General features: G+C 43.1%; 1 protein-coding gene across 4 annotated transcripts in view; it reads left to right on the forward strand.

The window, feature by feature from the left end:
* The window catches only part of RALGAPA2 (Ral GTPase activating protein catalytic subunit alpha 2), a 456,753-nt gene that overhangs the window by 126,039 nt on the left and 305,478 nt on the right, over positions 1–25,236 (forward strand). For 3 of the 4 annotated variants that reach the window (XM_040351179.1, XM_040351181.1, XM_040351182.1), the window contains exons 13-21: positions 307–455; positions 3,472–3,583; positions 5,841–6,078; positions 10,530–10,694; positions 12,956–13,096; positions 20,937–21,080; positions 22,135–22,217; positions 22,960–23,050; positions 23,709–23,885. In XM_040351179.1, the coding sequence (XP_040207113.1) occupies positions 307–455; positions 3,472–3,583; positions 5,841–6,078; positions 10,530–10,694; positions 12,956–13,096; positions 20,937–21,080; positions 22,135–22,217; positions 22,960–23,050; positions 23,709–23,885 (1,300 nt within the window). The remainder of the gene's footprint in view (positions 1–306; positions 456–3,471; positions 3,584–5,840; positions 6,079–10,529; positions 10,695–12,955; positions 13,097–20,936; positions 21,081–22,134; positions 22,218–22,959; positions 23,051–23,708; positions 23,886–25,236) is intronic. The other variant, XM_040351180.1, reaches the window with a different exon arrangement.

The raw sequence follows: 25,236 nt of genomic DNA on the forward strand, positions 1-25,236 counted from the left end.
ACATACAAGGAGGGAGGGGGCTGTTATAGTTGGCTGACTGGCCTGGCGTAGTCAAACTTTCTATCAGGCTTAGAGGCACCTTACAAGTGAATAAAAAATAGTTTACCGAAAGGAAACGTGCTGCAATAAGCATTTAGAATACCTTTTATTTCCTGTGCTTTTACCGGCAGTTTTTTAGGTTGGTGACAGGGTCTCTTTAATGCTGTCTGCAGCATCTTAAATTTTTTATTACATTAGCATTTTATGTAAATAAAACTTTCAATAATGTAAGTGCGTGTAAATATTGGAATCCTTGTGTACTTCTAGGTCTTCTTGACGAACTCGGCAAACGTCTTCTTGCTGGAGCCATGTCCTGAGGTCCCGTTGCTGTTGGAGGAACAAGTGGAAGCCTGCAAATCTGTTTTAAGTATTTACAGGCGAATGATCATGGACCTCGCAATGGATAAAAAGACTTGGTAAATCCTAAAGCTATACTAAAGCTTTATATATATATATATATATATATATATATATATATATATATATATATATATATATATATATATATATATATATATATATATATATAAAATAACATTTTATACTTGCCTGCTCTATGCAATGGTTTTGCCCCGATCCTATTTTTCTGGGGTCCCCTGTCTGCTCTACAGGCACCTTCTCTTCGAGAAGTGCCCCCGTGGAACGCCGCTTTTAATGGGGGCACCCGGGCATGTTCGCTCCCCAGCCGCCCTCTCTGCGTCTATTGGCATAGAGCAAGCAGCTCGGCACCCCAATACCGGTGCAACTTGGGACAGCGCTACATCAGGTGAATGAGAAATCCCTCCTCTCCGCAGTGTTTTGGGCATAGAGAGGAATCCCTCCGTCCCCAACAAAACAATTGTATAGGTGTGTGGTAGGCCCTATGCAACAAAAACAGATGGGATAATCTGTGCGATTGCGAAACCGACGTGAGAGGACCCACTTGTAGACATATGTCCCAAGTTTCACCGTTTATGACCCCCAGATCTTCTGTCCAACCTTTTCTACGAAGATCATTTTTAACATTAAAATATATTTTTTCTGGAAGATGGAATATGCAGTACTGTAGTTTTTTATTTATCTACAATGGGATACATTTGAGATATTTGAAATGAAAGATTCAGAAAGTTCTCAAAGCCAGTAATGGGTTACATCATGTGTATATTTGGTCTTCGAGTCTTGGTTTACCATTATTGGTTACTTAAACAGTCCTCTCCCTCTCCCTATTCTGTAGAAAAAACACAGCTCTGTATTGTCTAGAGTTCATTTAAAGCCATTGAAATAGTTGCCAATATGAGTGAGGTGTACTTTGTCAGGTTACAGGCCTCTCTAATGTTTGCTTTTATTTTGTTCAAATGTGACTTGATGATAGAGCAAGACGTGCCACTTTTCTTCCTTTGAACCATTCTTGTTATCAAAGGGATGTTTTTGAAGCCACCAAGCAACAAACATCTATTTACCACCTAACAGTGCCAAGTTATCAGGCTTTTATATGTTTCCAAGATTTGTCTTTCTGCAGATACTAGACACTAATTCCTGAGCCAACTTCAGAGACCACAAATCCTACATTTCCCTATCTGGCAATTCAGATGTTCTTATAAGCTGCCAATTTCCTTAATTTTATTTTTTGCCTTTTACATTTCATTTTTTAAATCCTAATTATGTTTTCCTTATACTATTGTAAAAGTGTATCGGCTACTAAGAGCTTGTTCTGGCGGCCCTTTTCTGGGTAAAACCTGGATTGAAGGGAAATCTAAAGGATGTTCTTACGCTGGACAAATTACTATCCATTTTGATGGATTACATTTTTTTTCAAATGCAGCAAGATGCATTAACTAAAGAAAATATTGTTTTCTTAATTTAGAATTTTGGGTGCAAGCCATTCAGGTCAACTGAATTAAAATCTAAAAGTCACACTAAACAGTATCCTTATTCCTCAAAAAGAATCCATATACATCCACTAGGTCAGTGGTTCTCAACCTGGGGGTCGGGACCCCTTCGGGGGTCAAATGATGATTTGCCAGGAATCGCCTAATCCTGGGCTGTTCCTGAAGTTCGCACCACTCTCCCAGCCTTTTTGCAACCACCCAGCCGGGCTGTCCCTGGAGCCTGTGGCCACCCAGCTGGGCTGTTGCTGGAGCCCGCGGCCGCCCACTCACCCTCTTCGCAGCCGCCCATTCAGTTCACGGCATGGCTGGGGGACACAGACTAGAGGTCAGCTAACTGGTGAGGGATGTAAAGTGGGAGGGGCTGGAGGAGACCTCAGATTTTGGCATAGGTGAGAGAGATAAAAGGGAAAGAAAGGAGACCAAAGAGAGTGGTACATCCTAAAATGTACCATAAGGTTTTTTAATACTGTACAAGTGAAAGGGACTCAGGGAGCGCTAAATATCCGTGGGTTAGGGGCGGAAAATCCTTGTCTTGCCTTGGGTGCTGACAACCCACACTACGGAAATAATTTTACTGTTGGGGGTCCCCACAACTTGGGAAATGTTATCAAGGGGTCACGGCACTAAAAGGTTGAGAACCACTGCACTAGGTAATGACCCCAAGTTGTTTCTCACTGTGTTTTTCTGCCTCTTTATAATGTCCTCTGTGAGCTTCAAAACCTCCATTGTGCTAATGTTTTTATTTTTTGGTACAGGCAGTGCCTGTTAGTTGCGGTTATGTGCGCTGCTTGATTCGAATTGCAAATCCTATAGTCCCTAGGTCATCTTGGGAGTTATCAAGAGGGGGTGGCTAGGTCATCTTGGGAGTTATCAAGAGGGGGTGGCTATCTTCTTTCATACAGCAGGCCCATAGAGAATTGTGCTTTTTTCACACTGAGGCGTTGGCGGTAAAGCGGCGCTAGTTTTAGCTGTGCTTTTTGGCCACTAGTGGGCCGCTTTTAACCCCCGAAAGGGTAAAAAGCGCCTGTGTTGCGGCCGATTGATTTCAATGGGCAGGGCATTTTGGGAGCGGTGTATACACCACTTCCAAACCACCCCAAAGATGCTGATTGCAGGACTTTTTGTAACACCCTGCAAACGCACCGCCCCAGTGTCAAGGCACTCGAGCTTTCACCCTGTAGAGGCATGAGAGGCGCTTTCCAGGCACTATATTTAGAGCTAAAACGCCTGAAAATCGCCTCCAGTTTGAAAGGGGTCTAAACATTTTTTCCTGACCGAAATTTCTCCTCTTTTTCTTGCTTCTAAACACTGAGGTTAACGCCCTAATGCGCATGGATACATAGGATAACATTGGGCTGCTTCTGTAATGCAAAATCCCTGTACAAGCAGCATTTTATAAGCCCAGTGTGCAATAAGTTACTGTGGGTATGGTCTTCAATTCTGTGTACACAATACACATTTCTGGATGTGGAGCGACAAAGATGAAAAATTAGGCAAATGTGATAGTAACTCGGTCTGCCGTCCTGTTCATTTTACTGACAGATCTTTTGTCTTCCCTGCACAGGGAGCAGATGCTACAGATACTGCTGAGAATAACAGAAGCCGCTGTTCAGAAACCAAAGGATCCCTCAAAAAAGGATTTGTTTTCTCAGGATCTTGCTGGTGTCTTATTCCGGGTATGATAAAGATCTATGGTGCCTTTTCTAGACTATTGTCTGAAATGAAAGTCCCGTCCTGCCCTATACCAGGCACATGCAGTCAATAATGCAGTGTTGTGTGATGATTAAAATCAGATCTCTGATGCTTTTCTTGAAGACTTTTCTAGCAAGACGTTCTCTTTTATTGAAAAAGGAATGAGCTTTAATGTGTTTTTAATGCCAGGTTCACACTGGTGCGATGCCAGACATTGTATGTGATTCGCAGCACACTGCTGTTCACATCACATGCAATGTCTGTGCGATGCGATTTCAGCCATACAGATAGTATGGCTGATATCGCGCCGCATTTGGTCCAAACACGCACAGGACCCTTTTTTTGTTCGGACCAGAATCGCATCACATGGGTGTTCAAAACGATGCGATCCGATTCATGTCCAAACTGTCTGTCCGCAGTGCGATATGCGAGCTGAACTGGGGGTGTCGTTAACATTGTATGACACTCCCCAGCAGTTCGCATATGGCGGTGTGAACTACTGTGCGTGTCGGGTGCGCAGTGGATTCGCAGAGTTCTTGCATCGCACCAGTGTGAACTGAGCCTAAAAGAGAACAGCTTTATCTAAATAACCCTTGAAAGTATGTGTAAGGGCCCTTTCAGTAATGATCCGCCTCCGTGTTGTCCGTACAGCTCAGCGGGGATCCTCCGTAAAATCCCCGCTGAGCTGGCAGCTGACAAGGGCGGTCCCCGCACACTGTGCAGGGACCGCCCTGTCTTTCCTCCGCTCTCCCCTATGAGGGGATCGGATGAACACGGACCGTATGTCCGTGTTCATCCGATCCGGCAGACGGAAGAAAAATAGGGTTTTCTTCCGTCCGACAATGCAGATCTTTGCGGAGGCGGACAAATTACGGGTGTCAGCGGATGGTCATCCGCTGACACCCGTAATCACATAGGGACCCATGTATGTCCCGTTTTCATCCGCAACGGATGAAAATGCGGACATACGGTCCGTACATGTGAAAGGGCCCTTAGTGTTTTAAAACATTATTTCTACCCACATGTGTCCTCAAGGGTAGCCATATTTCTCAGTTGTACATTACAGTACTAAGATGAAATAATGCAGGTAATTTGGGTTATGCTGCTGCCTTCAAGGGATTGGACCCTAGCAAAACAAGGTGTAAAGACAGCTCAGTAACTCTTCCTACTCCCAGCATGCCTCTGCCTTTTTTGTTTTTTTGCTGTGTTGCCCACCCCTCATCTGGACTTCTTTTGGATGCTCCAGTGTATATGAATAGTTTCATCCTGTGTCCCCTAATGTACAATTAATAAAATTAAGATTTTCAATGTACCACAAACACTTTTCTTGGGGTACATTTTAGGACACAGGTCCTTCCCTTCTGGTTTTTTTTTTTATGATCCACTCCTACTGCTTCTTGCTAATATAACTGAGGCATGCTGGGAATGGGAGGGATTTTATTTTAAAACAATTTACTGCATATATGGCTAATATCTTGGGCTACATTCACACCTACACGTCGCGGTTTTAAGCATTTTTTTTTTGGAGCAGGATTGCATGTTTTTTCAGCTTTTGTCAGTCGCTTTTTTTCAGGCATTTTTCAACTAAAAAGTGTGACGTGCTCCTGAAAAAGAGGCGGGGAGCAGCAGTTTGAGTAGAAAACGTGCAACAAAGCACTTGAAAAAACACTTGAAAGAAGCTCATGTCATGCCTTTCCATCTTTTACTTCAAAAGTCAATGGGGACGAAAACGCTCAATTCTGCCTGAAAAGAAGCTCATGTACTTTTCTGAGCGACAGCCATTTTGCTACAAACAGGACACTCGTATGTGAACAAGGGCTTTTAAAAACAATGGGTTTTTGCTTGTTGAGCGTTTTTTAGCTTCGAGCTACAAGCTACCAAATGCTCAAGTGTGAACGGGGCCTTAGTTCAGATTAGGAAATAATCACACACTTTTACAGAGGGTTCCTTCTGGTGGCTATTCTACCAATCACAAAATGTAATGCAAGCTTTATAACCTGTAAACGTTATAAAAAAAAGGCGACTGTAGGAGTAATAACTTGAAATGCACAGTCACTAACATATGCTCTACTGTACTTTGCCTTTAACAAGTCTAGAGGCTTTATGAATTGCTCTGCAATCTGTGTAATAAAGCTGCAAACTTTTGTAGAATGCAGATGCTTACCACAAAAGATAGTATGTGGCAGGCAATACACTGATTGGGATAAGATTTGCAAAATGAAATGTATTTCTCCCTTACAGACACTAATTGTAGCATGGATCAGAGCCAACCTGAGTGTTTTCATATCCCGAGAGCTGTGGGATGAGCTGCTGACTGTCTTGTCTTCACTCACCGACTGGGAGGAACTTATAAACGAGTGGTCCAAAATCATGGACTCTCTTACTGCTGTCCTCGCCAGAATGGTCTATGGGCTGGACATGGCCAACTTACCTCTGGCCAAGCTCAGTGAGCAAAAGGAGAAGAAACAGAGGGGCAAAGGTATGTCTGTTCACATAAGTCTCTTATATCTTATAAAAAAAATCTTTATGCATCAAAATGCTGAATCCCATCGCAGGGGCAAATGTGCAGTAAAGCTACAGACTTACAAAAAATATGTGCCTTTAAAATATGAGGGGGAGGCTTAAAGGCTAATTCCATCATTAGCAACATGTTACACCCGTATTTAGGTTGTAACTTAACATTTTACTAAGCAATCTTCCAATTCCAAAAGCAGCCCTCTTCTGTCCCCCGTGACAGCGTGTGGGATTTTATCTGCACAGTCGCATTATTCATTCGCAGCGATCTGTGAATGAATAAATGACAAGTCCCATCTGCCACCGCTCTGGTCGCCACACTTATAGTCCAATGACACTTCCTCCAGCTCAGTATTTCAAAGCCTAGGCAGTGGTATGGACAGGGAGCTAAAATGAAAGTTTTTTTCAGGAGCCTGGCATTTTTTCTTGCAAAAAAGTAAATTTTTTGTTGTTCGTCTCTGTTAGGCCCCGTACACACGAGAGGATCGATCCGCTGAAATTGATCCGCGGATCGGTTTCAGCGGATAGATCTGCTGGTGTGTACGATCCAGCGGATATTTATCCGCGGATATATTTCGGGCCGACCGATTTGCAGCGGATAAAAATTTCTTAGCATGCTAAGAAATCTATCCGCTGGAATCGGCTCCAGCGGATCGATCCGGTGGTCTGTACAGACTCACCGGATCGATCCGTCCGAACCCATCCCTCGCATGCGTCGTAATGATTCGACGCATGCGTGGAATTCCTTATATGACAGCGTCGCGCACGTCGCCACGTCATCATCGCGGCGACAGCGCGACACGTCATCGCGATGGGAATTCGGCGCGGATTTCGATCCGATGGTGTGTACACTCCATCGGATCAAAATCCTCAGATGATTTATCCGCGGAAACGGTCCGGAGGACCGTATCCGCGGATAAATCCTATCGTGTGTACTAGGCATCAGTCTCCCATTTCCCTTTATTTTCTGTCATGGAGATGGAATTGGAAGTGAGAGTACAGATCTGCAGACAGAGGGGAATTCCCTTCTTCAACAGTTGTCCCTAGAATAAGTATGCCCATTGGAAGAGTTCCTCTCATTTCTAGTTCTGGGGACGTCTGTAAAATATAGGATATGCTCGGTTGTCTTTTTCCTTTTTCAATTCAATTTCAAATCATTTTGGACACTGACAGACCTGGCAGAAACCCATTTTTAATGTCTAGTTAGTGAACTGTTACATTTTCAAAGAGCTCAGCTCTTGGTAACGGAATCAAATTTTGTGTGAAAGTGGCCCCTTTCACACTGGGTCCACCTGAGCATTAGCGGTAAAGCACTGCTCATTTTAGTGGAGCGTTACCACGGTTTAAGTGGCGCTTTTTAACCCCCCGCTGGCGGCCGAAGAAGAGGTTAAAAGCGCCCATGTTGCGGTTCATTCCAATGAGCAAAGCGTTTTGGGAGCCCTTTATACAGCGCTCCCAAATCGCCCCAAAGATGCTGCTTGCAGGACTTTTCCTAACGTCCCGCAAGCGCACCGCCCCAGGGGGAAATGTCACACTCAAATGATCGGGAGGTAGTTTTTAGTCGCTTTACAGGCGCTATTTCTAGCGCTAAAACACCTGAAAATCACCTCAGTGTGAAACGGATTTTAAGTTGCTCATATAATTAAAAAGTACAGTATTTAAAAAAAAAAACAGAAGTATCCCCTAAGCCTGTTAGATGCAAGAAACATCCCTGCTTTTGCCTATTTTCCATTTTATTTTAGAAGTGTGGCAACAGAGACATCTAGTGGACATTTTTATAGAAACCCTTTTGAATAGAATCCTGTGGTATAGCTTTCTGTATATCTGTATGTTCTCCTGTACTGCGTGTGCATTCATGTTTTTCAAAATGGCTCCAAAGTCCGAATCATGATGATGTCTGGCCTTCTTTAATGTTCAGTTAAAGTGATTCTATAGGAAAGATTGAAAAAAAATAAAGTAACACCTGTATACCCCTATGGACCAGACCATAGTTCACATTTCTATGTGTCTGTTCATGAGTCTATAACTTTGTAATTACTTGTGATAAAGAATTGATGCATTGTTTTTTGAGGGTCAAACAGGGATTTCTCGTGACCCTTAGAATTTTTTTTTTAATTTACCGTATTTGCATTTAACCACTTCCCTACCGGCCCATAGTAAAATGACGTCCACAAAGAACCTCTGCCGTTCAGAGTGGACGTCATATGACGTCCTGGGCTTTGTGGGGGGGATATCTGAATGATGCCTGCAGCTAGAGGCATCATTCAGATATCCTTCTCTTGTGCCGGCGATTCTGCACAACGTAAGAACGATCATAGCGGCGGTTCCGCCGCTAGATCGTTCTTACAGGCGGCGGGAGGGGACATCCCCCCCTCCCGCCGCCATCCGGTGCTTCTCCGGGCTCTCCCGTGCCATCGGGGGCCCGGAGAACGAATCGTCCGGCGCTCGCAGGAAGCATAGAGATGACTGGTGACCAGATGGTCACCAGTCATCTTTATGACCACCGGAGGACCCGGGTGCGATGTGATGACGTCACGGCCGGGTCCCCGTAAGTAAACAAAGCCGCAATTGCGGCTGCTAAGCAACAGTAAACATGAGATCTGTGAATTTTTTTTCACTGATTTCATGCTTTCAGGCCTGGAGGAGAGATGTGGGGTCTTATTGACCCCGCATCTCTCCATAAAGAGTACCTGTCACACACATTCCTATTACAAGGGATGTTTACATTCCTTGTAATAGGAATAAAAGTTATAATAATAAAAAAAAAAAAATAAGTGTAAAAAAATAAATATATATAAAAAAAAAGAAATACATTTTTTTTTTAACGCCCCTGTCCCCAGTAGCTTTCGCGCAGAAGCGAACGCACACGCAAGTCCCGCCGACATATGTAAACGCCGTTTAAACCACATATGTGAGGTATCGCCGCGTGCGCTAGAGTGCCAGCAACAATTCTGGCACTAGATCTCCTCTGTAAATCTAAACTGGTAACCTGTAAAAATTTTCAAAGCGTTGCCTATGGAGATTTTTAAGTACCGAAGTTTGGCGCCATTCCATGAGTGTGCGCAATTTTAAAGCGTGACATGTTGGGTATCTATTTACTCGGTGTAACATCATCTTTCATATTTTACAAAAAAATTGGGCTAACCTTACTGTTTTGTTATTTTTTTAATTCATGAAACCATTTTTTTCCAAAAAAAAGGCGTTTGAAAAATTATTGCGCAAATACCGTGCAAGATAAAAGGTTTCAATGACCGTTGTTTTATTCCCTAGGGTGTCTGCTAAAAAAAATATATAATGTTTGGGGGTTCTGCATAATTTTCTAGCAAAAAAATTATGATTTGTACATGTAGGCGAGAAGTGCCAGAATAGGCCTGGTATGGAGGTGTGTATAAAAGCCCGGTATGGAAGAGGTTAAAGAGGAAAATCTGAAAAAAATCTAAATTATATGTTTTCAAGTTTTATCAGTAATATGTTGAACACAAGTACTATTAATGTGAGGAAAAATAAATTTTATTATGCTGCTTGTTCTATTCACTGCAACTTAAAAAAAATTATTTTTTGGTACAAAGCATGTTAAAGTTATTTCCAAATATAACTTTGGGACAGATATGTGTCTGATTATTAAAAGTCAGCAGCTACACTTTTTGTAGCTGCTGACTTTTAAATGGGTGGAACTCCGCTTTAAGTAGTAAAAAATAAAAGATATGTCCTGGTTAATTAAGAATTAATTCCCTGTGCTCACAATACAAACTTTTCTCTGTCAGCTGCAGCTCTCTAATGCCCGGTACACACGATCCAATTATCGGACGAATGATCGTCCGTTTTTTTTTTTTTGTATGCTAATCTCACGTCGAATCTGATGAGTTTACTAAAGTCACGAAAATTCTCGTACGGCAGAATAAAATATCGGAAGTGATGTCATGTGTTGTAATGCATTTGTATTGCATTTTCGAACGACAGCTGTACTGATTAAACGAAAATCGTACGAAAAAATATTCCGTGCATGTCTGATAGAATAAAATCGGATGAACTGTCCTGATCGGCTCTCGGAAGCTCTGTACTAACGATCCGATTATCGTACGATCGTTTTGAAAGCGGCATTTTTTGTACGATTTTCGGATCGTGTGTACGGGGCTTTACTCACAAATCTGTCTGACAGGGAATGCAGGAGATAATATAGCTACTATGTTACTTGTTGTTTTGGCTTAAAATGTTGCGTTGAATTTTCACGTAGATTGTCTGTCAGAGTGATCATTCAGTGAGAGAGACTTCTGACTAGCTCCCGTCCTGTATACAGAGGGAGGGGGTTTTATGGACGTTCGTAAGGCGCCCAAGGTTGGCAACTGGATACTTGCCTGCACTGTGCAATTGTACATTTCATGATTTTTTTGACAGCTCTGTATTTGCCGTCTCTAGGTGGCTATCCAGATCCTCAGAAGGGGGCTGCAGTAGGCAGATCCTTTTCACTGAGTTGGAGAAATCATTCCGATGCACATGAGCCTATGAGATTCAGGAGCGCCACTACCTCTGGGGCCCCTGGTGTGGAGAAAGCAAGGAACATGGTGCGGCAAAAAGCTACAGGTATGTTTTTTTTGGGCCAGCAGTTTATATGTTTGGAATGTCATAAATATCTGAACTGAGTGGTAATAAGAAAATAACTTTTTTTTAAAGTGAACCTGACCTGACCTAGATATCGATGCTGTTGAAGTGCAGCCAGTACCAGCCAGTATCTGGGAGTCCCTGTTTTTTTTTTTTTTTAATAACTTCTTGTGTCCTGTGAAGCCTATTAGATCTTAGGTTCAGGTTATAGGCAGGACCTTAACAATTATTAAGTAGAGAAATGTGAACAACAGGCATTTTAGAACATGAGGCAAGGCTTGACATGTAACAAATCGGGAGCCTCACCTAAATATTATTTTTTTTGGTACAAATATGAAGTTATTTACAAAAGAAATACATAAAATAATTAAAATGCCTTGCCAGTTACTTTTTTTTTACTATAAAAATGAACCGGTAAATCAATAGTGCCAAACCAAACTACAACATAAAATTATCAAAAAGAGAAAGACATAGAAAGAATGTGGATATTGAACTTAAAGGGCTAACTGGTCTGAAGCCGCTCTCTTCTGACGTCACAGGAATCAGTCCAGGCACCACGTCGAAACGGCAGTAAAGCCTGGATCTGCCAGATGCCTGGACTGATGCCTCTCTCATCCTCTCAGCGAGCCGATGAGACGGCCGCTCCCCGCCCCTCCAGTGAGGGGTGGGGCAGAGCGGAGAGCTGCTGACTGACAGGCAGAGAACTCTCTGCTCAGGAATCTGAGAGAACTGAGCCATTCTCTTTTAATAATAAAGTAGCGAGTACATTATATGCATTAACAAAAAATAAAAACATTTCCCCCACTTTTGGATTTGTTGCAGCTAATCGTACAGAGCAGATTACATAAGAAGATGCAACATTGTAACTATGTAGCATGTAGCAACACTGTTGCAATTAAAAATCACTGTAAGGCCCCTTTCACATTGACGGACTGTTCGTCCGTTTATTACAAGTCCGTTTACGAACTTGTAATGTATCCCTATGGGATCGGGTCCGTTAGAGGATGGAGCATCCGCTAACGTCCGCAACCATCCGCGTCCGTCAGGATCCGGTTTTTCGGACGGAAGAAACCCCTATTTTTCTTCTCTCCGGCGGAACGGTTCGGATGAAGACGGACAGACGGTCCGTCTTCATCCGATTCCCCATAGGGGAGAGTGGAGGAGAGACAGGGCGGATCCCCGCTGAGCCGACACAAAAACGGTCCGCTCCGTGTGAAAGAGGCCTAACAGGCTCTTATGTGATTGGCTTCTGCTTACTTAACAGGGTTATCAAACTGATAGTCCGTCCTGGAGTAGCCATGTGTACTTCATGGTGGAGGGTTAATGAAAGAATGCAGTGTCTCAAAGAAGCAGTTATAAGTACCACTTACATTGTAGTGCAGGTATCTTCTGAGACATTCATTTCAGGTCTGCTTTTCTTTACGTTGCCCTAGGAATCATTTATATGATCTTTCTTCACCAACTATGTGTGTCCCTTCTTGCCACTTGCAGCCTACAAATGCCGATCTCTGTAATGGGCAGCATCACTAACCAATAAGTATCAATAGATAAAGGTGGTGGCAAGAGGCAGGCAGCCAGGAAGCTCTGCAAATTGAACGCACAATAACAAAAAGTGACACATTCATAGGCTTCCCTCTGCGGTTGGTTTTTCTTTTAAGAGAAATGTTACATGGTTTTGCTTTTTCTTCATTTTTATTATGGTGAGAACTGTAACATAGAGTAAAAAAATGTTATACCTGGATGGACAATTCCAGAAAATATAGTTTTCCAAGTATCCACAGTAGATTTACATTTTGGGGGTTATTTACGAAAGGCAAATCCACTATAAGTGTACTGAAAGTGCAGTCGCTGTAGAGCCGAGGGGGACATGCAAGGAAAATAAAAAACAGCATTTTTGCTGGCAGATGATTGGATGATAAAATCAGCAGAGCTTCCCCTCAGATCTACAGTGATCTACTTGCTGTGCACTTGTAGTGCAGAGTGGATTTCCCATTAGTAAATCAACCCCAGAGAGTTATTACCAGGAGAGTTAAAAGTTGGGGTTGAGTTATGGAAATACATTTTTTTTTTATATTCTATTATTTTTTGCAAGTTGTTGCCTATTGATGTCACAACAACGCTAAATCTTTAACAAACCCATAGCTGCTGCTTGCTATCTGATAGACGTTTCTGTGCATGCAAAGCATTTGAAGTTCTCTCTTAACATGTTCTTTTTCCCTCTACTCTGTCTTCTCCACTTAAAGCCAAGCGAAGTCAGTCTATCAGCAACTGTGTTCATCTGTATGAGACTTTGCCAGCAGCTAAAAGTGTTCCACACCTTCTTCACACTGTGAGCTCTCTTTTACCTGGTATCTCTTATGCTTCTTGCTCTCAGAAACTCTCAGGTACTGTATCTGATTCTTTTCTTGCTTACTGCTGTTCTTCTTTCCTTCCAGCTTGTGTTTATCCTTCACACTTTAACTGCCAGAATCTCTCTGCCATAGTTTGTATTGAAAGCTGACTTTTATAATTATTTTGTATGCCCAAGTAGCGTTAAAGTGCACCTAAAGCCCAATTTTTATTTTATTTTTTTGAGTTTTGGATTGAGTGAGGAAGAATTGGAACTCCTGTCAGCTTTTTATTGCTGTCCCCACTAGGTAGATTCACCATCTCTATTTGTCTTGGTGATTTTTGTCAGTAAGTCAGAATTGGAATGGAAATCTAAAGTTTTACAGCTTTCTCCAGAAGAGTAAAAGGTGGTTAATCCTCCAATGGATCACCTCTTGGTGGCGACAGCTGTCTTGCGGCTTATTCACATTGGGCGCAGAGGACCTTACACCATGAAAATTAGCATGTTTCTCCACCTGGGTGTCGTGTGTGTGTGTGTGTGTGTGTGTGTGTGTGTGTGTAGCGCAAAATCAATGACAGGCTGTGGTGGTATGCTGGCAACTTCATCTGAGCATTTACACACGTACAGGAACTGGTGAATGGCCCTGGGTGCAAGCAGTCTGTAACCAAGAGCACACACCTATCCCTGTATCTATGTAAAAGGGTTTCTTCTTACAAATGTAATGTGGACCTCTATTTCTCCTTCCTTTACCTAGTCATCTTATTTTTTCATCTATAGGTTTTTGTTAGGGTTTCAATTTTAGTTGTAAGATAATTTGTCAGCAAAGAAATGACAGCTGTCAGTGCTGGCCCATCTTTGAAGATGTGTGCCCGGGAGCTGACATCTGTTTCTTGCTCCCCTAGTTATAAGACCTCATGCACACAGACCTTTACATACTCAAAAGTCTTCTAGTGTAAATTTTTTAGCACTTCCTGTGTCGTAGAAGTTACAGGTGTTCATTCATGTACAGCTGACTTTGCAAGTAAATGGTTGTATGTTCCACTTTTGCATTGGGAATATGTATTTTGGTAAATGCTGACGCAGCAGTTGCCGCTGCTTAGAAGTGTGCAGCAGCATACAGCCATTCATTTGTATGGTTGATCGTACATAGTTTTCCTGGCGTGAGAAAATGCCCAAAGTTTTATGGTGGAAGACTTAGAAATACGTAAACGTCTGTGTGCATGAGGCCTAAAGCCCAATAAAGTGTACCCTCAGCAGTTTCCAAGAGATTTCTTTTTCTCTACAAGAGGTCTTTAGTTGTTTGTTGGATTGGGCCCAGCATCAGTAAACTCGAAAGACTAAGGAGAGGAGGAACTGCAAGGGTTCACCATGGCTCCCTGACTTTACAGCATAATGATGCAGTGCATTGTGCTGACATTATCATGTCAGTGACGATCTCAACATCATCCAGGACCACCCACAGGCAGTAGATTATTGGAAGAGGACCCTGTGCATCATGTGGCCAGCCTGAAGACTTTAGAAAAGGTAAGTATAAAAAAAAAAAAAAAAAAATACATTGAACCTAAAAAATGTAGCTCTCTCTCTCTCTCTCTCTCTCTCTCTCTCTCTCTCTCTCTCTCATTTATATATATATATATATATATATATATATATTGTACAGGACGCCATGGCTGGGTCCTGGAAGGACGTTATATTTCCCCTCTGTTTGGACTGTGGTGCCTTTAAGGGAACGGAAAGGGTTAACGCACCTGTGTAAGGAAGTAGTTTAAAGCAGACAGGAAGTGCAGGTGAGAGTGAAGGAGTGGAGGAGAGTCTATGCATGGTGAATGGTGGACAAGGAAAGCTGTGGAAGCTATGAAAAGCTGTGAAAGGACTTGGCAGTGTGTTGCCTGAAAGCCTGCTACTGAAGGACTTACCTGCAAGGACTATTTAACTGCGATAGCAGTTCTGAGCTGTACAAGTCGGTGAGACTGTTATTTCCTTTGTTTTTGCTGCTGCTAAGCCATTTAAGTTTAATAAACCTTAGTTTTGATTTAAAAAGCCTGTGTCCTGCGATCAAGCTGGTCCCCCAAACATTACACTGGTGCTCGAATGCGGGCAGGACAGAATAACAGGCATAAGAAGAGAAAAAAAAAACTTTTTTTCTTTTTGCATTGGACTTTATATTGAACTGACATTTAAAGAGACAGTACATTGAATTTATGTCCTGGGTTAAAGCTGCACAAACATTGAAAGTAGAAGCAATGGAGGAGCTAATTAAACAGCTGACCTTGGCTAACATGCAAGCGCAGACTCGCAATGAGGAAGCTAATCAGCGCTTAGCAGCCCAGCTGGAGGCACAACAAACTTACCACAAAGAGGCGCTGGCTCTGCAGCAAGAAAATACTCGCCTGTTGGCGGCCCAGCAAGCGACGCAGCAAGGGGTTATGCAGGCTCAGGTGACGGCTTTAAAGGAAGCAGTGCAGCAGCTGTCTCAGGTTCGGGAACAAGCGGCTGTTGCCCCTGGCAACCAGGTGACTGTGAGGGCAAGCCATTTTCTACAGAAATTATCCCTGAGCGATGATGTAGAGGCATTTCTTGCTACATTTGAGAGGACAGCGGAGAGAGAAGGATGGTCTCAGGACCAGTGGGCCGGCCTCATTGCTCCTTTTCTCACTGGAGATCCTCAAAAAGCCTACTTTGACCTGCCACCAGATGATGCTAAAGACTATCAAAAGTTAAAGGCAGAAATTCTGGCTCGTCTGGGGGTGACTACGGCCGTTCGGGCCCAACGTGTACACCAATGGAAATATCATCCAGATCGGCCACCCCGGTCTCAAATGCACGACCTAGTGCAACTAGTAAAAAAATGGCTGCAGCCTGAGGTGTTGTCTGGCCCCCAAATCGTGGAGCTGGTCGTGCTGGACCGATACCTGAGGTCCCTGCCAGATGACCTTCAACGGTGGGTCAGCCATGGAGACCCCAAAACAGCAAACCTCCTTGTTGAGATGGTGGAACGATATACAGTGGTGGAGGACCTGCTTGGACCTACCAAGCGCATAGGGCCCAGTCTGCCACGGCCTGTTCGACCAACTGCTGCCCTTCGAAAGGATGTTCCTGTTCGGAGAGGAGGGGATGTACAATGTTGGCGATGTCATTCCTGGGGTCATACCCGGACACACTGCCCACTGCAAAAGGAGCCCATGGAATGCGGGGTTCTTCGGAGGGGGTCTTTTTGTGCCCATAAAGTGTGCACCACACACCTCGACCTGGATGAGGAAAAGTTTGAGTGTGAAGTCCAAGTGAACCACCTCCCTGCCCGGGCTTTGTTGGACTCTGGAAGCATGGCAACCCTGGTTCATCCTAGAGTGATTGGGAAGATCGGTCCGGTAAGAAAAACTTTACGGGTGGTGTGCATTCACGGGGACACTAGAGAGTACCCGCTCATTACGTTGTCTATCGCCTCAGCATGTGGCACTGTTACTCAAGAGGTGGGGGTGGTAAAGAGCTTGGTGCATGATGTTATAATAGGACGAGACTGTCCATTGTTTACAAAACTGTGGGAACAAGGAGAACAGTTCAGAGACTGGGGAGAAACTAGCCCCCCTGTTCCTGCTGCTGAGAGGGATAACCCTGAACTGCCAAATGTTAATGTGGACCCAGATGAGGAAAATGCTAATGATTGGGTTAATGGTGATGAAAGTAGTGTTGATACTATTGAGAATGTCAAGATATGTGGTCCACAGACCTATCAAAACCCTAAGGGGGAGGAGCCTTCCCCACTTCGGGCAATGCTGGGGGAAAAGGATGAGGAAGTGGCCTCTACCCCTGCGCTGCCGGATTTGGGTGTTCCCCAGGGGGCATTTGGGACTGCTCAGATGCAGGACCCCACTTTGGCCCATGCACGGGAACAAGTTGTAGTAGTAAATGGGGTTCCCCAAGAGCCAGGTGCGAATGAGAGGTGGCCACACTTTGCAATATATAATGAATTGCTGTATCGGGTTACCAAGGAGAGAGAAAATGTGGTAGAGCAATTGTTGGTACCCCAACAATATAGACGAAAGGTTCTGGACCTGGCCCATAACGATGTGTTAGGGGGACACCTGGGAGTTGAAAAAACGGAGGCACGGATCACCGACCGGTTTTACTGGCCAGGTCTGAAAGCAGAGGTAAAGAGATACTGTACCTCTTGTCCGACCTGTCAGTTGACCGCTCCGGTGACTCATTTTCGGAGCCCTTTGGTCCCTCTGCCCATAATTGAGGTCCCATTCGAGAGGATAGCCATGGATATAGTGGGTCCCTTGGTAAAGTCAGCTCGAGGTCACTCCTACATATTGGTGATTCTTGACTATGCCACCCGATATCCTGAGGCGCTACCCCTGCGGAATACCTCCTCAAAGGCCATTGCCCGGGAATTATTCCAGATGTTTACACGGACTGGTTTCCCCAAGGAAATACTCACAGACCAGGGTACCCCGTTTATGTCAAGGGTTATGGCCGATGTGTGTAAGCTGTTCCGGATTAAACAGCTACGCACATCGGTCTACCATCCCCAAACGGACGGGTTGGTGGAACGCTTTAATAAGACCCTTAAATCTATGCTCAAGAAAGTGGTACAAAGGGATGGGAAAGATTGGGACTGCCTGTTACCAGCTCTCCTGTTTGCTATCCGGGAAGTGCCCCAGGCCTCCACGGGTTTTTCGCCCTTTGAGTTGGTATATGGGCGGAGACCTCGCGGACTTCTTGACGTGGTTAAAGAGGAGTGGGAAAGTGAACCTGTTCAGCATAAGAGTGTCCTGGAATATGTCTCCCAAATGCAGGAAAGGATCCAAACCGTGATGCCGCTAGTCAAAGAGCATTTGCAAAAAGCCCAGGAGGCTCAACGACAGGTCTATAACAGGGCTGCTAAAATAAGGCACTTCCAAGTGGGGGATCGAGTAGCGGTGCTAATTCCCACTGTGGAAAGTAAGTTCTTAGCCAGGTGGCAAGGACCCTTTGAAGTTGTGGAAAAAGTGGGAGAGGTCAATTATAGAGTCCACCAGCCAGGCAAGAGGAAACCGTATCAGATATATCATGTCAACTTGTTAAAGCCCTGGACAGACAGGGAACCGGTGACCTCCCTGGCTAGTGCAAGGCTTGAGCCACAGGTTGGGGTTGAGAGTGTCCAAGTAGCAAATACCCTATCTAAATACCAAAGTCAGCAGGCAAAGGAGTTCTTGCAGAGAAATAAAGAGAAGTTTTCAGACTTGCCGGGGCTAACTAGTATCATAGAGCATGATATTATCACGGAACCTGGAGTCAAAGTTTTTGTCAGGCCCTACCGCATCCCAGAGGCTCAAAGGAAGGCCGTTTCAGAGGAAGTAAAGAAGATGCTGGACCTGGAGATCATTGAGGAATCGCAGAGTGAGTGGTCGAGCCCGATTGTGTTGGTACCAAAGCCCAACGGGACTCTGCGATTCTGCAATGATTTCCGGAAGCTTAATGAAGTTTCACGGTTTGATGCCTACCCCATGCCCCGGGTAGATGAACTTATTGAGAGACTAGGTCCAGCTAGGTATATCACAACGTTAGACCTTACCAAGGGGTATTGGCAAATCCCATTAACTAAGGCTGCTAAAAAGAAAACTGCTTTTTCTACTCCAGAGGGGAGTTTTCAGTACAAAAGAATGCCTTTTGGACTGCAAACTGCTCCAGCCACGTTCCAGCGAGCAATGGATAGGATTTTACGACCTCATCGGGAGTATGCCTCAGTGTACTTGGACGACATAGTCATTTTTAGCAGAGACTGGGAGTCACACTTGCCCAAAGTCCAGGCAGTACTGGACTCTCTCTGGAAAGAGGGGTTTACAATAAACCCTGAAAAATGTGCTTTGGGAATGGAGGAGGTGAAATACCTGGGCTATATTGTGGGTAGAGGGGTGGTGAAACCTCAGGTCAGCAAGGTAGAGGCTATAAAGAGTTGGCCCCGCCCCCTCACAAAAAAGCAGGTACGTGCATTCCTGGGCATGGTGGGATACTACAGGAGGTTCGTACCCAACTTTGCCACATTGGCGGCTCCATTGACCGATCTGACTAAGGGCCGGAAATCGGTCATGGTGGAGTGGAATGCAGACGCTGAGAAGGCTTTTTTGGAGCTCAAGTCAGCACTGTGCCAACACCCTGTCTTGATAGCGCCCAATTTTTCTGAAGAGTTCATTGTCCAAACTGATGCTTCCGATGTAGGATTGGGAGCTGTATTATCACAGGTTGTTCATGGTGAGGAGCACCCAGTAGTCTTCCTCAGTAGGAAGTTGACACCAGCGGAGAAAAACTACGCTATTATTGAAAGAGAGTGTCTGGCCATTAAGTGGGCTCTGGAGTCCCTCAGATATTACCTCTTGGGGAGGAAATTTAGGTTAATTTCTGATCATGCCCCTTTAACGTGGCTGAGGCAAGGTAAAGGGACTAATGCCAGGATTACCAGGTGGTTCCTGGCGCTCCAAGAGTTTAAGTTTATAGTGGAGCATAGGCCCGGGAGACTGCATCAAAATGCAGATGCCCTCTCCCGAGTCCATTGTTTGAGCTCCACTGTTGCCTCCACCTCCTTGGCGTTGGGGCACAGGGGGGGGATATGTACAGGACGCCATGGCTGGGTCCTGAAAGGACGTTATATTTCCCCTCTGTTTGGACTGTGGTGCCTTTAAGGGAACGGAAAGGGTTAACGCACCTGTGTAAGGAAGTAGTTTAAAGCAGACAGGAAGTGCAGGTGAGAGTGAAGGAGTGGAGGAGAGTCTATGCATGGTGAATGGTGGACAAGGAAAGCTGTGGAAGCTATGAAAAGCTGTGAAAGGACTTGGCAGTGTGTTGCCTGAAAGCCTGCTACTGAAGGACTTACCTGCAAGGACTATTTAACTGCGATAGCAGTTCTGAGCTGTACAAGTCGGTGAGACTGTTATTTCCTTTGTTTTTGCTGCTGCTAAGCCATTTAAGTTTAATAAACCTTAGTTTTGATTTAAAAAGCCTGTGTCCTGCGATCAAGCTGGTCCCCCAAACATTACAATATATATATATATATATATATATATATATATATATATATATATAAAATCACATGTCTACATGTCTCCAGTAAGTAAAAGCCCCTTCCCAAAAAAATAAAAAAAGTTTGTGGCCAAATTACCCACATTAGGTTGTTATAGATGTGAGTGGTAGAAATGTATAAACCACAAAATGTCTCATACAGACATCAGAAACCTTAGCCTTGGAGGAGTGGAAGAGCTTGGACAACAATAATGGTGTGTTGCTGGTTGGGCGATAAATAACACTGTGTTAGAGGCCCTTCTGACTTTAGAAACTGATATAAAGTTGTCCATAAGTTAACTAAGGTAGAAGTTGAACTCCACTGTGCAAATGAGTCTGTACCCATTTAATTGATATATAGGCTGCCAGCATGCAAATCAATGTTGGTACAAAAAGTTAACAAATGGCTCTTCAGTGAGCTGCTATATGGAATTTCAGACAAGCAGCTAAATACAATGTTGCAATACTATGTTTGCTATTTAGTCTGACAAAAGATTAGTGCAGCCATTTTTAAGACATTTAGAATTCCGAATTTACTATTAGTGCTGTTTGTGTTCTCATCCTGGACAGAGGTGATGGTGATTTCCTGTAGACTGTGTCCTGGACTTGGACTTGTCTGGCAGTGCATTGTGGACAGTTTGTGTAAATTATAAGACTGTATAGTATGGCAAATCATTTGTCAGGCAAAACCATTGAAACATTTATGAATTTCAACTGCGTATTTAGGTGTTTGCCTGGCGTTCTGATTTAATGTGAAAAAAAGCACAATGTTCTGGGAAGTAATAACCAAGTAAGATGCAAGTGATATTTTAGCAACTTTTTGTATTCAAGCTATTTTAATTCTGGTGTTATTGCAGAAGTGGATGAGATGCAACAGCCACCAGATGGGACAACTAACTCTGAATCAAGTGGTCCTGTTTGTAGTCAAGAGTCACAGGAACTAACTCGGTGTAGCAGTACCTCTGATCTAGCAGAACAGACACATCCCAATTCACTGCAAGGTGAGACTTGTACATCACATATATTGGAAATCTACTTTTTAACACAATCGTTGTTTATGGACATATATGTATGTGTGTGTTTGTGCATATCTCTGCTGAAATTAGAAAGGTGGAGGACTACAGCAAAGACTTGCCATGAGCCCATCTTGCATTGCAGTTGATTCACAATTGAAGTTTACGCACCAAATCTCTGCTAGCTTCATGCACTTTGTTGGTAGTTTAGATTAGTGGTCAGCTTGAAAAATAATTGTGGGCCTTAACTGTCCTTTCACACTTCCAGAGGACTGCACAATAGCTCATTGTCATATATGGCGTTGCAGCCCATTCAAAATTAATGGACTGTAACACACTAAAGAGAAAGTTGGAATCCTCTTTGGTCTCGGTGACCACAGTAAAACCCCCAGCGTTGGTGTTTAATGGGCATAAAAATAACTCCCAGCGTTGGTGTTAATGGGCATAAAAATAACTCCCAGTGTTGATGTTAGTGACCACAATATTAGCCTCCAACATCGTTGTCGGTGACTGCAGCAGTAACCCCCATCATTGGTGTTGGTGACTGTAACAATGACCCCCAGCATTGTTAGTGATCGCAGTAATAATTACTAGCCTTGGTGTCAGTGGATTTAATAATAACCCCCGTTGGCTGCAGTAATAACCCCCAACATTTGTGCCGGTGGCCGAAGGAATAACCCCCAGCATTGGTATCAGTGACTGCAACAAAAAAAACAGTATGGTGTCAGTGACCACAACAATAACTCCCAGCCGCAAAAAAAAACACGCCTTGTCTCAGTGGCAGTTACACTAGTTTAGACAATATGCACAGTATCTGAAAACTGGACGTAGGAAGAGTTAACTGCATACTGCAGAGCAGGATGGTTTTCCTGCTCACAAGACACTAATGAGTCTCATGATAAAGTGTTTTAAGGCCTTTTTTTTTTTTTTTTTTTACTTGCTCCATCTGATATTGCTTTGTTGTTTGCTGTTCAAACAGCAAAGAAAATATATACTAACACCTTTTTTTATTATCATGTCTCTTTTATTGATCATAAAACAGAAAACACTAATGACTGCTCATCAGAATGTAACACTGCTTTAGAGCTGGGAGAGGGTACAAAGAGAGACAGCGATGGTCCATTGGTAAGCCTGATTTTTAACTAAATTGTTCAGTACCAAAAAGCTTAGGTTAATTTTGCACATACTGTACATCATACCTGTGAAGTTAAAGTGATAATAAAGTCTTGTTTTTCTTTAAAAATAACAAACATGTTCTACTTATCTTCTTGGTTTTGCATACCGCAGCCCAGATCCTCCTCTTCTCGGGTACCTCTTTGGTGCTCCTGGCCCCTCCCTCCCATTGATTGCCTCCACAGGGCAGCCAAGCTACAGCTCTGTGTGTCCATTCAGACACGGAGCAATGGTTTGTACCGGCCCCTCTCTCTCCTAATTGGGTAACTGACTTTGACAGCAGCAGGAGCAAATGGTGCCACTGCTGTGTCTCCGCTAATCAGGAGGGAGAGTCCTGGACGGCCGAGGCACTCATTTACATCGCTGGATAGAGATGGGGCTCTGGTAAGTATTAGGGGGGCTGGGGCTGCTGCACACAGAAGGTTTTTTTTGTCTTACTGATGTAATATTTTGAAACGGATCGTGCTTTCTTTTTGTGATATTTATTCACCACTGTTTTTTTTTTGCTATACAAATTAAAATATACCAAAAAACAAACAAACATAGTTATATATATATATATATATATATCTCTCAACAGTTCACTCTTGGTTGGTTTTGTTGACTGAATTGTGTTTCTCCACTGGAACAATATATTGTAATGCAATGACCTTTTTATAGTAATTTAGTCTCCATTTTACCTATATCTCTATAGATAATGATACGACGGAGCAGCAGCCCAGCAGAATTAGAGTGGCATACAGATACCCAGCAAACCAATGAAAGAAGTGTCGATCTTGAAAGAGGTAATAGTGTAAGGGCATCACTGTGTGATTTTTTGAGTATTCTCAAATCCTGGCAAATATGCGTAGATTAGGTGACCAGGTTGACCTTGTGTGTTGGTGGTATAATGAGTGGGATGGCGCAAAGGTCAGGACAAAGGTTAAACTATGTTAAAAAAACCTTTTCAGGGTGGGTTTTGTCTAATCCAGAAACTTTTTTTTTTTTTTTTTTTTTAAATGACTGCTGGAATTTTGTATCTTGCCAGTAGAGAATTGCATCTCTTCCCGCTCATAAAGCCACATCATTAACAAGTACAATTTGGCTTTTTAAAGTGCATCTAAAGACAACAAAATTTTTTTTTTTCATTTTGAAAAACGTTGATAAGGTTTTATCTTCTGTTTATCCTGGTAACCATTGTCCTCAAAACCGAATATGAAAAAAAGTCCAACATTTTTTAATTATTTCCAAAACGGGTACAGAAGGGAAAACTTCTAGATCTTAAACTGGCTTTTGTTATAAGTATCTAAGAGGGGATTGTCTTCACTTTGGAGAGATTACCCTACATTTCCTGTTGATTGGGGAAACCACATGTGCTTGGTCTCCATTTCCTGACCAATAATTCTTCTGAATCGCTTCATTAATTTTGGTCTCTTTTCTAACAAGCTGTCACTTTTTTCACAGTTGATAGTGTCGGCAGTGATATGACAAATGGATACAGCCGTGATACAGAGATGTATCTGATGCCTTGGCAAAATTGTGACGAGGACCCTGAGATTGCTACACCTACAGACGTGGCAATTGATCAAGATGCAAGACAATGGCTGCAGCTCAGTCCTGCCGATGCTGCACCTCTTACAGGTATTTACTGGTTACATCTTAAATTTAATGTCAGACTATAAAACGGGTTTTAATTAAAAAACAAAAATTTTATATATTTCAGCTAGTATTACTATTCATTAAATGTGTTGTTTTCCTTAGTTTTCTTTTTTTAGGGGTGTCAGGAATAAGCAGTAGGGATGGTCAAATCTATGTAGCTACACTTAAAAGACTGAGATCAGAATGTGTGTGCTTTAAGTAAGATTTATTTACAGTCAAACATAACCCATCCATACAACAGAAAACACAGCAGACATAAACATATAAGTAAATTGTACCCCAATGATAAAGAATCCAACTAGCAACCTAACAGAGTAACAGCCTAACAAACATATATGCACAAAATGGGGAACACGGATCAGCCAGGTAAACTATAGATGCAGGTAACCGATGGGAAGGGTGAACCAGGGCTGGGATCAGGAACAAGAGGAGCAGATAAGAGGTAGTAGGGCACAGGATACAGGGTCAGAATAAAAAAAAATGGCATGCTGTTTAAGGCAGCAGAACAAAACACTAGAGCAAGAAGCGCTAGTAGGGGAGGACCTTACTAACCTCCCAGCAGCCAGCATCAGGTGGAAACGGATTACTGTGATCTACTGGCTTGTGGGAGACACCTGCCGGTGGACACTGGAACTGCAACCTTCTGCCCTGGGAAGCACAGTGCCACACCAGCAGGTGATTCAGGTCCTGACAGTGGGATTGTTAACTGTAACATCAGATTTAAATATGGAAAAACTTGTAGCCAAACTCCAGCTAACTATTTATAAGCAGTTACAACAACAGATTTTTTTTTCCTTTTTGGGATAAAGGTTTTGCAAAAATAAAAGTATAAATAATAAAAAGCTGTAGGCTTGTAAGCACCCTTGTCAGTGTTGAATGCTTTGTCTCATTCCTGAAACTGCTACAATCTGCTTGTTTTGAAAAACTAGAAGAATGCAAGCCAAAAAAAAAGAAAACTGATGCAGCCACCCCCTCTAAGTATTGGTAAACTGCAATAGAGTAAGTGTTTGCTTTTGGGTATAATTACACTCTAACATGTTAAAGCTTAAAAGATTTTATGATTTGGTGTATATGTACACTACTGTGCAAAAGTTTAAGGCAGGTTTGAAAAAAATCCTGTAAATTAAGAATGCTTCAAAAATAGAAGTGTTAATAGTTTACTTTTATCAATTAACATGTAAAGTAAATGAACAGAAGAGAAATTCAAACCAAATCAATATTTGATGTGACCACCCTTTGCCTTTAAAACATAATCAATTCTTTTAGATACACTGTCGCACAGTTTTTGAAGGAAATTGGCAGGTTGTTCCAACATCTTGGAGAACCATATTTG

The sequence above is a fragment of the Rana temporaria genome, chromosome 4 (genome assembly GCF_905171775.1).
Source record: "Rana temporaria chromosome 4, aRanTem1.1, whole genome shotgun sequence".
NCBI lineage: Eukaryota > Metazoa > Chordata > Amphibia > Anura > Ranidae > Rana > Rana temporaria.